We start from the raw sequence: 15,999 nt of genomic DNA, 5'->3' as shown, positions 1-15,999 counted from the left end.
GCGTAATGTCCTCAAGATTCATTCGTGGCATGCAGCACATTTTGTTTATCCATTCGTGTGTGGATGGACACTTGAGTTGCTTCTACCTTTCAGCTGTTGTGAATAATGCTGCTATGAACACGGGTGCACAAATACCTGTTCAAGACCCTGCTTTTATTTCTTTTGGACGTATACCCAAAAGTGGAATTGCTGCATTATATCGTAATTCTGCTTTTAATTTTAGTACTGTTTTCCTTAGTGGCTATACCATTTTACATTGCCACCCAACACTGTGCAAGCATTCCAGTTTCTCCACGTACTCACATCCTCACCATTTTCTGGTTTTGTTTTCCTGTTGGTGTTTTCCTGTTTTTGGAATAGCTATCCTGGTGAGGGTGAGGTGGTGTCTTATAGTTGTTAATTTGCATTTCCCTGATGATTAGTGATGTTGAGCATCTGTCTTTTCACATGCTTGTTGGCATTTATAGATCTTCTTTGGGGAAATGTCATCCACTTTTTTGCCCATTTTTAAATGGGATTGTTTTTTGTTGTTGAGTTACAGGAGTTCTTTATATATTCTGAATAGTAACCCCTTATCAGATGATCTGTGATTTATAGATACTTTCTCCCATTCTTTGGGCTGCCTTTTCCCTCTCTTGGTCACACCCTTTTGATTTTGGTGTCAGTGTATCTGTTTTTACTTTCGTTGCCTCTAAATCTTAGAATACTGAATACATGGCATATATGCCCCGAAACAGTTTTCCAGGTTTTATCATACCCTGTTTGTATTCTCCCCTTTCCTTGGAATGCCTTCCCATTTCTACCTTTGCACATTTTGCTCTGCCTAGTGAATGTTAGAGCTCAGTTCAAAAAGCTTTCTCCAGGAGGAATCAGGCAAAAATCATTGTTTCCACGGGTGTATTTCCCATATTATGTGAGCCTGTAATAGAAGTAGTTGTACTGCATTCTGTTATTAAGTTCTTTTTAATGTTGTCACCCTTTACTAGACCATGAACTGTTAAGGGACAGGAGTTCTCTTCTTGTATTGCCTGTACCTCAGTCAGTACTGGTGCATACTAAGCAATTGCATATATTAATTGGATAAATGGTATCATTTTTATTTCTAAACTCTTAAGCACTAATTTTAGTGTCTGAATGTAAAACAAAAAAACCTAGTACCACAATTTTTTCCTCTTTCCTGTATATTCTAAGTAGAGAACGAATCCAATTTTACAAGCCAGAAGACTCTTGTAAAATCTGTCACCTTAGTGTCAGTCATCGTTTGTTCAAAGAGCTTTCTTTGGTGGTTGATGCTTCCACAGCATTAGAGACACATACTCAAAAGGACAATCCACCTTTCCTCTTTCATTTCTTTCATTGACTATTCAAGAATTAAAGAATAGGTCTTTCATTCTTTGGGTCTCAGTTTTCTGTTAGTAAATGTTTTTGCTAATCATTTAAACATTAGGAAAAGTAGTTTTACTCTTAAGGAAAGGGGTGGGGATCCCCTGAGGCTAGATGAGTTTGATTTATTCTGTTACTTGTGAGCTTCCCGCAGCCTTTTTGGTGAGGTCTGACTGAGAGAGCTAACCTGTATCACTAGAGGTCACTGAGTCTTTTCTTTCAGAAGTGTAGAGGTGATACTGGTAAAAATGAGAGCAGGTTTATACTAAAATTGAGAAATGGATGCGTCTTCTATAGGTTGAATATAAAGGAAAGTAACTTTTGATTTCTTTCCAAGGCCATGGAAATAGCATCTCAAAGGACCAAGGAAGAAAGGTCCAGCCAAGATCATGTGGATGAAGAGGTGAGATTTATTATCTACTCACAGGCTTAGGAAACACTGAGTTTTGTTTGTGTTTTTGTTTTTTGTTTGTTTGTTTTAAGGGCATGCTAGGTCACAAACCTGATTTTAAGAGAGAAGCAGTTTTCAAATGACTGTTTTCCTTGTGCATAATTTAACTGAGCCAGATTATATAAATACATTTCACGACATCATTCCACTCAGCAGCCTATGAGACAATCTTTCTAGATAGAGAACTTTATTTACTTGAAGAATAATTGACGTGCAGTATTATATTACTTTCAGGTGTACAGCACAGTGATTCAACATTTATATACATTACTAAATGGTCACCACAATAAGTCTAGTTCCCATCTGTCACCATACATAGTTATTACAATATTATTGACCGTATTCCCTATGCTGTATTTTATATGTGACTTATTTTAAAACTGGAAGTTTGTACTTCTTAATCCCCTTCACGTATTTTGCTCTGCCCCTCATCCTCTCCCCACCTGGCAACCACCAGCTTGTTCTCTATATTATGAGTCAGTTTCTGTTTTGTTTTTTTTAGAATCCAAATATAGGTGAAGTCTTATAGTATTTGTCTCTCTCTTTTATTTCACTTAATGTAATACTCTTGAGGTCTGTCCATGTTATCACAAATGACAAGATTTCTTTTTTTTTTTTTTGACTAATAATTTCATTTTACTGTGTATGTGTATCCACATACATAAATGCACTCCATTTTCTTTGTTGATGGACACTTAAGTTACTCCCTTATCTTGGTTTTTGTAAATAATACTTCAGTGAACATAGGGTACATCTGTCTCTTTGAATTAGTATTTTTATTTTCTTTGGTTATATACTCAGAAGAATTGCTGAATTTTATGGTAGTTCTGTTTTTAATTTTTTGAGGAACCTCCATATAGTTTTCCATAGTGGCTGCACCAGTTTGCATTCCCACCAGCAGTGCATGGGGGTTCTCTTTTCTCTATACCCTTGCCAATACTGATTTATTTTTGATACTAGCCATTCTGACTGGTGTGAGGTGATATCTCATTATGGTTTAGATTTGTATCTCCCTGATGATAAGTGATCCTGAGCATCTTTTCATGGGTATGTTGGCCATCTGTGTGTCTTTGGAAAAATCTCTGTTCAGGTCCTCTGCCCATTTTTTAAATCAGATTGTTTTTTTGTTGGTGGTAAGTTGTAGGAGTTCCTTACATATTTTAGATATTAACCCTTTATTAGATGTATCATTTGTAAATATTTTCTCCCATTCGGTAGACTGCCTTTTCGTTTTGTTGATGGCTTTGTTTGCTGTGAAAAAGCTTTTTAAGTTTGATGCAGTCCCATTTGCATATTTTTGCTTTTGTTGCCCTTGTCTGAGGAGACAGATGCAAAAAATGTTGCCAACACTGTTGTTTAACTTTACTGCCTTTATTTTCTTTTAGGAGTTTTATAGTTTTGGGTCATACATTTAGGTCTTGGCTCTACTGTGAGTTTATTTTTGTGTATGGTGTAAGAAAGTGGTCCAGTTTCATTCTTTTGCATGTGGCTTCCAGTTTTCCCACCACCATTTTTTGAAGAGACTGTCCTTTCCCCATTGTGTGTTCTTACCTCCTTTGTTGTAAATTCATTGACCTTATATGCATGGGTTTATTTCTGGCTTATTTATTCTGTTTCCTTGATCTATGTGTCTGTTTTTGTGCTAGTGCTATACTCTCTTGATTATAATAGGTTTGTAGTGTAGTTTGAAATCAGAGAGTATAATACTTGAGATAGAGCACGTTTTTAAAGAAGTTATTGAAACATCTGACTCAAAAAGGAATATCCTGTTTCAGTTCGTGACTGTGAATTTTAAAATGACTTATATGTTGATTTCAGTAACATTGTAGATTTTAAATATTTATGGTAAAAAAGAAAATTGTTTTAGCCTTGAAGATCAGTGGATTTTTTGTGAGTGTGATCCATGTTCTCACAGCTATTAGTGTGGTGGATGACTATAAGGCACCCTATATTTATCACCAATTCTGAACCCTTTTCACCATAGCACAGGACAGACAATATTTCTATGTAAGAACATGTTCCTTTGTAAGGCATAACCAGGGGCAGCACTTGCTAATGCAACTCCATTCCTTCCTTTCCCACTCAGAAAAGCTTTTGAGAATGTAAATGAAGGGAGAGAGGTGTTATTTTAAGGGTAACTTCAAATCATTTCATATTTTATTGTTAGTAACAAATTCCTTTTGGCACACCACACAGCAGATGTAAACACCAGTGTGTGCGGAGAGCCTGGCTGAAAATCAGTGTTGTAGATGACGATAGGTTCCTCTGTGACATGACGGGTGTGGGATGCTCAGTGAATGAGAGAAGCATGTGAATAACGCTTTTGGTTTTACTTTCCGTGTGTGTTAGGTGTTTAAGCGAGCATACATTCCTAGAACCTTGAACGAAGTAAAAAATTATGAGAGGGATGTGGATATAATGATGAAATTGAAGGAAGAGGATATGGCCATGAATGCCCAACAAGACAATGTGAGTAGCTTGATTTGTATATAGCAAGCAAATTTACAGAGGAAGCTACTGTCACATACCTGCCTCTTGACTGTTGGCTTCTAATCTAGTGAGATGGCTAATTCCCTTTGCATTAACAGGTCCTTTCTGTGTATTGGATATAAAGGATGTTCACTGGCATTTGTGAAAAAATGACACATTTGAGTCCAATAGACAATAGTTGCAGAAAATTGAAGATATCTGTATAAGTCTAGGCTATAAATCATTATTATAGTGGGTCTGTTAACATATGTGTTTCAAGGTCTGGAACCTTTTTTTTCTGTGAAAAAGCCAGATAGTAAATATTTTTGACTTTGCAGGCCAGGAAGCAAATTGGAGGCTATTATGTAGGTCATTATATAACAAAGAAAAAATTTCCCCAAGTATTTATTGATGAAATTAAAAGCTCTTTAATAATAATCAATTCCTACTAATCACAATTCCTATTAATGAGAGAAGAATGGAGTTATTTGGGGGAGGAGAATACATTTCATTTAATTGAGATTCAGAGTTAGAGTTTTTGTATCATCAGGTTGGTGGCAGAGTTTCATCTGTAAAAACCATCAGGCTGTGGGTAGGTTGTGGGCAGGTTGTGGGCCAGAGTTTGCTCATGTCTCTTATGTTTGGTGGGCAAGAATAATTCCCACCAAGAATAAACTGTGTGTTAAGAGGAGATAAATTTTAGGCTCCTTTTAATAATCACAGAAGGTACCGGTCAGCTCCCAGCGTTCTTCCATAATATTACAGGGTGTGTTCTTCACAGTGTAGGTTTATGTTGACTCTTCTTTTTTGTCTCTTTGGTTATAAGATTCTGTACCAAACTGTTACGGGAATGAAGAAAGATTTGTCAGGAGTTCAGAAGGTATGAGAACATGTGTTGCTGTTCACTTACGTGAATACTCCTTTGTAGGGTATAAAACTTGATGTATACTAGAATTAAATTAACAGTGGTATTATATTAGTATAGATCCTTTCCAAGTTCATGGGAATTTTCAGAAATGCCCTTTTTGTGTTCATTCTTTTAACCCTAAGACTGAAATTTGGGAATTTATGGTTTATTTCTCATTCTGCCTCCGAATTGTTCTATTGTTGCTGAGGCGGTGATATTTTTTATATCCTGGTCTTCATTTGTGAAATTATTGATGATAGCCATGTATTTCTTAATGTTTTTACAGTCAGCTTTAAAAAAAAAAACAAACACAATGGAATCTGGTCTCCTACTGCTTTATAACCTGTTGAAGAGCAATCCCCTCATGAGTCTAGCAGTCTTATACTGCTGGATTCCTTAGGGGTTTTTTCTTGGAAAAGTCTTGTTTTATTTTGTTTTACATTTCAGGATGGTGCAGATTAATTCTAATTAAGCAGTAGTAAATAAAGGCAGTTCTTGTTATTTTAATGTTCTTAACTAAAGGCTTAAATGTGAAGGATCATAGTTTGCTTTTTGAAAATTTGATGTGTGTTTGTTTTTGGAAGAATCAAATTAGGAAAACTCACATACTCACTGTGTGTTATATATAGCAAGTGTTACAGGGCTGTTGTGCCATGAATTCCAGGCCAGGAACATTTTGTTAAAACTGGCTAGGAAACCTTTTTGTACAGTTCCCTTTTAAAGTTTACTTTTTATTATAAAAAGAAAACCTCTTGTTCTTTAAAAATGCTTTCTGCTAAAACTTCTAAATGTCAGAAAAGAAAATCTCTCTTGTTTAAATATTGTTTTCCCTTTTGATTGACAATAAATTGTTGCTTGAAATCGTATTTATAGGAAAACAGCTGTGAGATTATCCAAATAAATCTTTTAATTCTTACTTCCATCTATATTTCACATTTTTCGATATTCCAGCTCAGTTCTGTCTTTGATCTGAGTCACCTAGGAAAGCCCCAGTTCCTTCATTTGGGTATGTTCTTGAGCCTCACGAGATGGGCTGTTTTCTAGCTTCTGCCCTGATGTTCTGTTGTTTTCGATGCTTCAGTACAGGATGTTGTTTTTCAGTGTATATCTGCAAGGCTAAAAAATCTGAATTGTGGCTTTAACACATTTAACAATAGATAACTAAGTGGTTTCGAATGACATGGTTTTGTAATATTTTCAAGGTTCCTGCACTTCTGGAAGATCAAGTTAAGGAAAAGGCTTGTTCTGATTCAGATGATGCTGGAAGCTCTGAGTGTTCTGACACAGACTCTGAAGAGCAGGGAGACCAGGCCTACTCCAGGAAACCCACTGCTGACCCTGAAATTGATAAAAAGGTTAGTGAGAACTCAGATTCCCTTGTTCTTCAATGTGGCAGCAAAGCCAGCCTCATTTCTCTTTGTTCACATATCTAGATTATGATGGCAGAAAATAGTATTGATCAGTAAGTACTTCCAGTTGTAGATCTAGTTTCTAAGTGTGAACTTTGCCTTTGGAAGTCACACCGTTTAGGGATTGGACTGCTCTTAAGAGGTCCCTGGGCACTGCCTAGAGAGAAGGACACACTGAATTCATTGATCAGAAATGATTGTAATGCACTTGAAATACAAATGATGTTGGAGTTGTCCCATGATGAAATATTGAAACGCCATTTTACAGGGGATTTGCAGCCCTGCCAAGTGTTGCCAGGATCTAAAAGACTTACTCCACTCCTAGCCATGGACAAGAGACACTACTGACTGAATGATACATGACTGCTGTGTAAATGTTACTCTTCATTCTTAGCTTGATCCTTTAAACCTTACAACATGTGGGTCCTAAGACTTCTGAGAGACATACCGAGCTCACGTGCACAGAATTTTCTCTTTCAATCTACTAGAAATGCTTAGTCTGTTTCCAACCTTTATTTCTCTTAGAGTATGAAACTTGTGAAGAAAATTAGTTGCAAACATTTAATAATCCTCCCAGATATTTCTGTTTGGCAGTCTTCAAATTTCTTTCTCTTTTCTTTTCTTTTCTTTTCTTCTCTTCTCTTCTCTTCTCTTCTCTTCTCTTCTCTTCTCTTCTCTTCTCTTCTCTTTTAGAGACAGGGTGTGGGGGAGGAGCTGAGGATGGGGGGAAGAGACAGAGAGAGGGAGGGAGGGAATCTTAAGCAGGCTCCATGCTGGGCATAGATCTCAGGATCCTGAGATCATGACCTGAGCAGAAATTAAGAGTCACTTAACCGACTGACTAATCTAGGTGCACCTGGCAGTCTTCAGGGTTGTTTTTTGTTTTTTGTTTTTATTTTTTTTTTAGTCTTTATTTTTGAGAGAGAGACAGAGTGTAAGCAGGAGAGGAACAGAGAGAGAAGGAGACACAGAATTCGAAGCAGGCTCCAGGCTCTGAGCTGTCAGCACAGAGCCTGATGCAGGGCTTGACCTCATGAACTGTGAAATCATGACCTGAGCCAAAGTCGGACGCTTAACCGACTGAGCCTCCCAGGCACCCCGTTTTTTTTTTAATGTTTATTTATTTTTGAGAGAGAGAGTGAGTGTGAGTCAGGGAGAGGCAGAGAGAGAGGGAGAGAGAGAGAATCCCAAGCAGGTGCTATGCTGTCAGAGCAGAGCCTGATGTGGGGTTCGAACCCAGGAACCCGGGAGATCATGACCTGAGCCAAAATCAAGAGTCAGACACTTAACCAACTGAGCCACCCAAGTGCCCTGCAAATTTCTGTTAAGAAACTCCAAAGACAAATTTCGAATGAAATTTCACTACCAAATCATAATCATTTTCATCTAGTTATATTCACTTCTATCTTTTCACATATATTTTTTTATTTAGTTGTAATAGTAAAGTTAATACCCTGAACAAATGAAGTCTGCAGGTTCTTTTAGTTTATTCTTGTTTTTTTACAGGAAAGAAAAAAGATGGTCAAGGAAGCCCAGAGAGAGAAAAGAAAAAACAAAATTCCAAAACATGTGAAAAAAAGAAAGGAGAAGACCGCCAGGATGAAAAAGGGCAAATAGAATCAGAACGCCACAACATAAGAGTAATTTACCATCTGTCACTTTTCTCACCCACGCTGTGAGCAATGAGCTGCGTCTTGAAGACGTGCTACTGATTTTAACTGAGGTTATCACGGCAGTGTCGTGAAGACGGAGTTACGTGTTCTCATCTAACTATGTAAAAAGCTCTGAGCTCTCTTATCTAGACCCAGTCACTGCCTCTGTGTGGTATTGACAGAGGATTTATTTAAGCAACTATATGAAGAACTTTGTACAATTTTATTTTTATATGTATTTTTTTCTCCTGCAGTGTGTTTTTTGAGGCATCATAAATGTTATAATGTAATGAGCACTCATCGTCTTTAAGTGTAAAGGCAGTTTGGACAGACTTGGCAGATTGTATTTGCTTTGTTTGTACATGCCAGAGACCCATCTGAAATCATTTGATCACAGGGCCACGGTTTCTGTAGAAGGGAGTTTCCCTTCGAAGAGAATTCACATGGCTGTTGACATAATCATTCACTGCAGCTGTTACGACCGTGAGGTATGCATTGATGCTCATTTGTGATGCACTTATGCATCATCTCTGATACTCTTTTGAGTTCAGACATCCCAGTTCGTAAGCTGTTTCACACTCTGCTGTTTGGCCTGTTCATTCACTCATCAAATATTTGAGTGGCTCAGGTGCTAGGGATACAGAAGTAAACACAACCAAAAAATTACTACCTTCAGGTAGTTTACATTTTGAAAGGAAAACATTAAACAAGTAAATAAAAAACAGTGTCTGAGTAGGTGGTGAATTCTGTGGAGAGAAAGGATGCAGAAAAGAGAGAACTCCTGGGGAGGAAGGAGGCTGCCATTGTCAAACAGTCCACACTAAGCAGCTACCTTTGAGCAAATACTTGAAGAATGTGAGTCGTGTGCATATTCAGAGAGAAGGGTATTCCAGGCACAACAGGTGGGAAGGCCTTGAGACAGAAGTGTGCCTGAAAGTTCTAGAAACAAGAGACTCCCATAACTGAGAAAGAGGAGATCTGATGGTGCCAGGCTATTAGAAGGTTTTGAGCAGAGGAAGGATATGATCTGACTTGGGTTTTGGGAGGATCTTGATCTCTCTAGCCTCTGTGGAGTCCTGAGTAGGAAGCAAGGGTGGGAGACCAGTGGGTGGTTACAGTGGTAGCCCACGTGAGCGATGGTGATGACTTGGTCTAGGATGGTAGCAGTGGACTTGGAGAGAGCAGTGGGATTCTGGGTGTAACACAAAGTGGAGCAACCCTGATGTGCTGAGGGGAGTATGTATCAGGCGTGTGACAGACAGTGAGGGATGACTTCAGGATTTGTGACCCAAGCAACTGAGAGACTGTTGGAGTTGCCACTTCCTGTGTTGGGAAGGAATGTGGCTGGAGCAGGTTTTGGGGGTAAGAGATGAGATAAAAGCTTACATTGCAACAAAGCACAAAGGTCAAAAGAAATTAATTTTTAACTTTTTACCATATACTTTATGTTAGAAATGTCTGTTTTAGCCCTTGCATCAGAAACAGTTGCTACAAATAAGCTTAGTTTACCTTAAACTGAAGCTTGCACCTGCTTGTTTGAAGGTTGGTGGGCTAGTGGGGGTGGTCAACTAAGCTTTTAAAATATTAGATCACATTTATTATGTTCATACGATCTTCTCCCTGACTTCAAAAAGTTCAAAATGCAAAATGTATTTCAGTGAAATACAACAGCCCCTCTAAAATATTCTACAATTAACCAAAGGGAAAGCAGAAACAGACTTAACAATTCTATACACCTTTGAGGGTTTTATCTTCAGGATCTTCCTTATATTGTATTTGTTTGGTCTTACTCTCTGACAGGGTGTATTTGAAGGGGCCAAGTTTCTCAGTGCTATCTTTTGGTGAATCTAATGTAATTATGAAGTTTGGAATAAATTTCTCTTGGGCAGAAGTAGTGTCAGCAAGATACAGGGACAATTCCTTCTCATTTGCATTGCTTCCAGGAGGAAGTGGCTTGTAAAATACCAAAATTTGGGACTATAGGGAGATTCTAGGGAGTGTCTGGGTAGCTTGGTTAAGCATGAGGGTCGTGAGTTCAAGCCCCAATTTGGGCCCCGCGCTGGGCATGGAACCTACTTTAAACAAAGGGGGGGGGTAGATTCTAATTTGAGGAACATTTTTCTAATAACTGTCTTGCTGATAGGCTGTTTCCCTGTTTGGATTTGTGGGCCACTGGTAATATTCCTGGCAAACTTGTCTGAAACTGTATGTCCCCATTCCTGTCTTTCTCACCAGAAGGCTTAGAAGAAGGAGTCTCTTCTTAGGCAGACTTCTAGAGCTATTTGCTGACTTCAGTTGCAATTGAATTTTGAGTGCCTGACAGGTTTTAAGTGCCCATGGATTATTGGTTGTACAGTTACTTTCCATCTGGAGGGATGAGGTTTGGGTCTTTGACTCAAAGGCTGGTACATAATTTTGTCAATTGTACGTGTATCTGATTTCCTGTCATATTTTGTTGATACTTAATCCTTTAAAATAATGTACTTTCTAAAAGTGTACTGTGAGAAATTTGGATAATTTCTTTGAAGCACAAAGTCACAGCTATCTCCAGGGCTACTCTAGGTGTCATCCTTCCTGTGATGAAGCAGTTTGGGACCAGAACTTGCACAGGCCCAGATGCTCCAGCATTTGAGCACGGCCTTGCAGCAAAAAGACAGGAACTATGGTGGCACTATTTGTCTCAGTCTGACAAGTAGGAAACCCAGGTTTCTGTGATGGCATCAGGTTTCCTTCAGTTTTCTCTCTCCTTGATGAAGATGGACTCAAGAGGTTGGAAAACATTTTGGTTTGGTACAAAGGGTTGTTTCAGATGGTCTCTCCTTTTCAAGAATGTTCTGTTGAGTTCAGTGTGAGCAGCTTGCTATTTCTTGGTAGTGGGCCTATCCTGTTTTGTGGCTGTGATCTCATTAGTCTTTTGGATTGGCAAAAGAAGAGTTGAAAAGTTCTAAAAGCTGGTAAAAGAAAAAATTCGGTTTAAGGACATCTCAAACGTCATGGGCTCCAAAGGAGGACATTAAAATCTTTTTGTTTTCAAAAGCTTGACAGGTTTTCTAATTTTTAGTTGTTTATACACACAGTAAGTAGAGACCATGCCCATTCAAAGTTCTACCTTGACTTCTGGGGGTTACTTTGTCATGGTGAAAGAGTTGCACTGATCAGCATCTCCTCAAAGTATAGTTTCCCAGGAAGATGTTTTATGAGCACATCAGATGGACACAGCTTTCAACCATGGGTAATCATTAAGCAAGAGCTCTTTATGCTGTGTTTTGAATCGGATTAAATTGTCACAGTCCCTACATTTCGGTTGCAGTTTTTAACTTCTGTAGCCTTTGGGTTTGTGTTGCCTTGGACATAAAGACTTTTGTAAATGCCCCAGGGCAAATTGGAATGCTGGGTATCAAATCATCTAAGCTAGTTTCTGAAGGAGATGCCTTTCTTGCACCTGTGTTCTCCATGCATCTTGGTCCCAGTTGATAGTGTTACAGAAACCTCTGGACTTGAATTTGAGGAACCAAGATTTGAATTGGTGGAATTCTTGACTTTGGTTTTCAGCTTTCCTTCATCTTCTGTGTCACTGCACATCGTGCTTTGAGTGCTGGCAGGCCATGAGTGTGAGAAGGTGGCTGTCCTACAGCTAGAGTAACCACACAGCCACATAATCTTTGTCCTCATTCCCCCCCGCCCCACCCAGAACGGTAAGGGGGTCATCTAGTGTGTGAGCAGAGCTACTTGTAGCTCTCTGAGACGCTTCCATGTCTCATGAGTGCTACTTAGTAGTTTTTGTTTGTTTGTTTGTTTGTTTGTTTAGTAGTAGTTTTGTTTAAAGGCTGATCAACCTCATCCTCTTTGGATGAGATTTTTAACCTGTGTAACCACTGTATGTGACCATCATGGGGTTCTAGATTTGTCGTTGAAAAAGTGTAGGTCCTTGGGGCCAAAGAATTGTTGGAGTCACAATACTACTAGAGTGCAGAAGTTGGAAAAACAGAGGAGGCCAGAGAAAGGTATGTTTAAGGTCATACTAATGGAAGGTTGCCCTTGGACATATCTGCGGTACAGCCATGGGTGGGAGTGGCCACGGGAGGGTAACAGACAAAAGCATTGAAGGCCGGAAGGCCAAGGAACTGAGGCTAGGGCATGGCAGGGCCATCTGTGTTAGGACAGGCCTAGTTTTAGAGTGTCTGTAGGAGCCCTCCTTCAGTCTTCAGGGAGAGAAGGGAAGTGAGCCGGGGAGGGCGTGGGCACCGATGCTTGCCACTTGGAGGGGAAGTGAGCAGTGTCTGATGACATGAAACTAAGGGTGGCAGGTCGAGCAGTGCCCCCAGGAGAGCCAGAGTTTAAATGCAGTAAGTAAAAGGGAACTCTCAGAGGAGATGCTGAGGACACAAGGCTCTTGGTGTCTGACAGCGAGTTCTGAAAGGCCCCATGGGAGTGTTTCAGGACTTAGAAAGGGAAGGGATCTATTTGAGCTCAGGTGCAGGCCAAGCCTTGGTGGTGTTGGCGGCTTCAGGTTCTCAGAACCTGATGCCATGAAGTAGACAGATGCGGCGACCTTTGTGGAGATAGTAGTGGGGCCCACCTCACAGAGTTCCTGTGAAGGACGCTGAGGAGAGCTTGGTGAGGGGTGGATCAGGCCTTCAATGCCTAGACCCATTGCTCAGTCACTGAAAGTGGAACAGCCAGACACGTGGGCGCTCCTGTTGTGGAGTAGGAAAAAGCGCAACACAGCCACCTGTGAAGTATCTTGCCTCCTACAGAAGCCACTGAGCCTGAATCCAGGTAGTCTCCAGATGTGGTCAGCGGTTATAGGAAATACACAGCACACAGGGGCTGGATTAACTGAGGCTGGGAGGAATCAGTCATCCAAATCCAGAGTCAGAATATCTGTCAGGGAAAAAGGAAGAAGAACTGTTGCAAAAAGTGAAAGAAATCTAAGAGGCATGCATGCCAATGCTGGGGATGTTGTTTGGATCCTGATTAGACCAAATCAATTTTAAGAAGATGGGCTTTTTTTGTTTGTTTGTTAGGCAAACAGAATAAATTTAAAATGGAGTAGGTATTCGATGATGATAGGAAGGAATTGTAATTTTATTGGATATGAGGGTGGTATTGTTCCATTTTAAAAATTGTGCTCTGTGTGGACTGAAGACTTTATGGGTCAGACAAATAGGATGTCTGGGATTGCTTGAAAATACTCCATCTTTATCCCCATCCCTGCAGTAGACAAGACAAGATCAGAACATTAGTGAGTGCTAAAGCTGAGAGTAATGGGTGTATAGGATTCATTGTGTTACTCTGTTTCTATGTATAAAAGTTTCCATAAAAGTGTTTTTTAAGATGATTTAAAGCATATTAAAAACAGGGCTTGTCACTTAGTGTCTATATACTTGTCTTATTATTTTTAAGTAACTGTTTTTGCCTGAGCATCAAGGTTTAACCATGTGGGCCAAATAAAGTCGGTATAGGCAGAATCGTGATGCCTACTGGTCCTGGACTCGCTTGGTGTCACTTGAAATGAACTTTTGGGTCTGAAATTCAGATGCCACTAGTAGGGTGCAGTTGGAGAACCTGTATAAAGAACAAAGGCTGATGGAACCTTTAGTTCTGCTGAACCTGATCCTTGTTTTAAAATATGATGCCATCTTCTGAGTGCCCTGTCCTAACCACTGTTTGGCATGGCTGTCTGCCCACTTCCCTGAGGCCCCTACATTCTTTATTACCTTTGCACTATTTTTCTAGAGCTCTTCTAACTCACTTACTTGGATATTGAATTTACTTCTATATATCACGTGTCTTCGCTCACTTCCAAAACTCTGATTAGAATGTAAGCTTCATAAGGGCAAGGATTTTTACCTTTGTTCAGTTTTGTATCCCAGCACCTAGAATGCTGTCTGAAACATAGTAAATGCTCCATAAATATTTAAGTGAATGATAGGTCATGTTCCTTAAACAAAAATGAGGGTATTACATCAGTTGGATGCGCCCCTCATGTTCATAACAATGAAAAGTAGAAGTTGATGTGGACTTCTTTGTACCCTCTCTAGCCCTACCCTGACCAGCGGTGTCCACTTTAAAGTGACTGACCCGAGCTTTGTCTGTAGGCTATAGCACTGCCCCTGTGGCATTCAAGTCAATGGAACTGATGGGTTTTTGTTTTTAATATTTATTTGAGAGAGAGCATGTGTGCACGAGAGCAGGGGAGTGGTGGGGGTGTCGGGTGGGGGGAGAATCCCAAGCCTGTTCCTGCACTGTTAGCACAGAGCCAACGCTGGGGCTTATTCTCACGGTTCATGGGATCATGACCTGAACTGAAATCAAGAGTTGGACGCTTAACCGACTGAGCCACCCAGGCGTCCCTGGAACTCATGGGTTTTAAACCAGATTGATATTTTGACTTTGACCATGTGACACCATTTGAGCATTATCCAAAGTGCTCAGCCAAAATTGGATTGACTGATGAATTCTTCAGTCACCACAATGTGTAACAATGGGAATCTTTGAAACCCAACGTTTGTGTTTACACATTTTGTCATCTTTTCTAAAATATAGACTGAATAGACAAAGTTTTTAAGATAAATTTATTTTAAAAGATGGTTCTGACTTGAGGGGTACCTTGGTGGCTTAATCACTTAAGTGTCCAACTCTTTTTTTTTTTTAATTTTTTAGTTTATATCCAAGTTAGCATATAGTACAATAATGATTTCAGGAGTAGATTCCAGTGGTTCATCCCCTATGTATAACACCCAGTGCTCATCCCAACAAGTGTGTTCCTTAATGCCCCTTACTCATATAGCCCAACCCCCCTGCCCACAACCCCTCCAGCAACCCTCTGTTTGTTGTCTATATTTGAGTCTCTGATGTTTTGTCCCCCTCCCTGTTTTTATATTATTTTTGCTTCCCTTCCCTTATGTTCATCTGTTTTGTATCTTGAATTCTACATATGAGTGAAATCATGTTATATTTGTCTTTCTCTAATTTTGCTTACATAATACACTCTAGTTCCAAGAAAGTGGTCCCGGTTCATTTTTCTGCATGTCGCTGTCCAGTTGTCCCAACACCACTTGCTGAAGACACTGTGTTTATTCCACTGGATATTCTTTCCTGCTTTGTCGAAGATTAGTTGGCCATACATTTGTGGGCCCATTTCTGGGTTCTCTATTTTGTTCCATTGTTCTAAGTATCTGTTTCTGTGCCAGTACCATACTGTCCTGGTGATTTTTGTAACACATCTTGAAGTCTGGGATTGTGATGCCTCCAGCTTTGGTTTTCTTTTTCAAGATTGCTTTGGCTATTTGGGGTCTTTTCTGGTTCCATACACATTTTGGGATTGTTTGTTTTAGCTCTGTGAAGAATGCTGGTGTTATTTTGATAGATTGCATTGAATATGTAGATTGCTTTGGGTAGGATCAACATTTTAACAATATTTATTCTTACAATCCATGAGCATGGAATATTTTTCCACTTTTTTGTGTCTTCTTCAGTTTTTTCACGAGCTTACTAAAGTTTTCAGCATATAGATTTTTCACTTCTTTGGTTAGGTTTATTCCTAGGTATTTTATGGTTTTTGGTGCAATTGTAAATGGGATTGATTCCTTGATTTCTCTTTCTGTTGTTTCATTATCAGTGTATAGAAATGCAACAGATTTCTGTGCATTGATTTTATATCCTGAGAATTTGTTGAATTCGTGGATCAATTTTAGCAGTTTTTTGGTGGAATCTTTTGGGTTT

The 15,999-nt window shown here is 39.4% G+C and overlaps 1 protein-coding gene across 2 annotated transcripts in view; it reads left to right on the top strand.

Moving 5' to 3' along the window:
- RIOK1 (RIO kinase 1) overlaps positions 1 to 13,646 on the top strand; it is a 29,941-nt gene extending 16,295 nt beyond the window's left edge. For both annotated transcript variants that reach the window (XM_040460626.1, XM_040460627.1), the window contains exons 13-17: positions 1,721 to 1,786; positions 4,184 to 4,303; positions 5,130 to 5,183; positions 6,413 to 6,565; positions 8,126 to 13,646. In XM_040460626.1, coding sequence (XP_040316560.1) covers positions 1,721 to 1,786; positions 4,184 to 4,303; positions 5,130 to 5,183; positions 6,413 to 6,565; positions 8,126 to 8,236 — 504 coding nt within the window. In that variant the 3' untranslated portion in view covers positions 8,237 to 13,646. The remainder of the gene's footprint in view (positions 1 to 1,720; positions 1,787 to 4,183; positions 4,304 to 5,129; positions 5,184 to 6,412; positions 6,566 to 8,125) is intronic.
- The last annotated feature ends 2,353 nt before the right edge of the window (positions 13,647 to 15,999 follow it).

The sequence above is a fragment of the Herpailurus yagouaroundi genome, unplaced genomic scaffold (assembly GCF_014898765.1).
Source record: "Herpailurus yagouaroundi ecotype Mexico unplaced genomic scaffold, PumYag 250, whole genome shotgun sequence".
Taxonomy (NCBI): Eukaryota; Metazoa; Chordata; class Mammalia; order Carnivora; family Felidae; genus Herpailurus; species Herpailurus yagouaroundi.
The sequence above is the reverse complement of the archived record's forward strand: the minus strand, read 5'-3'. Positions and strand labels throughout refer to the sequence as shown.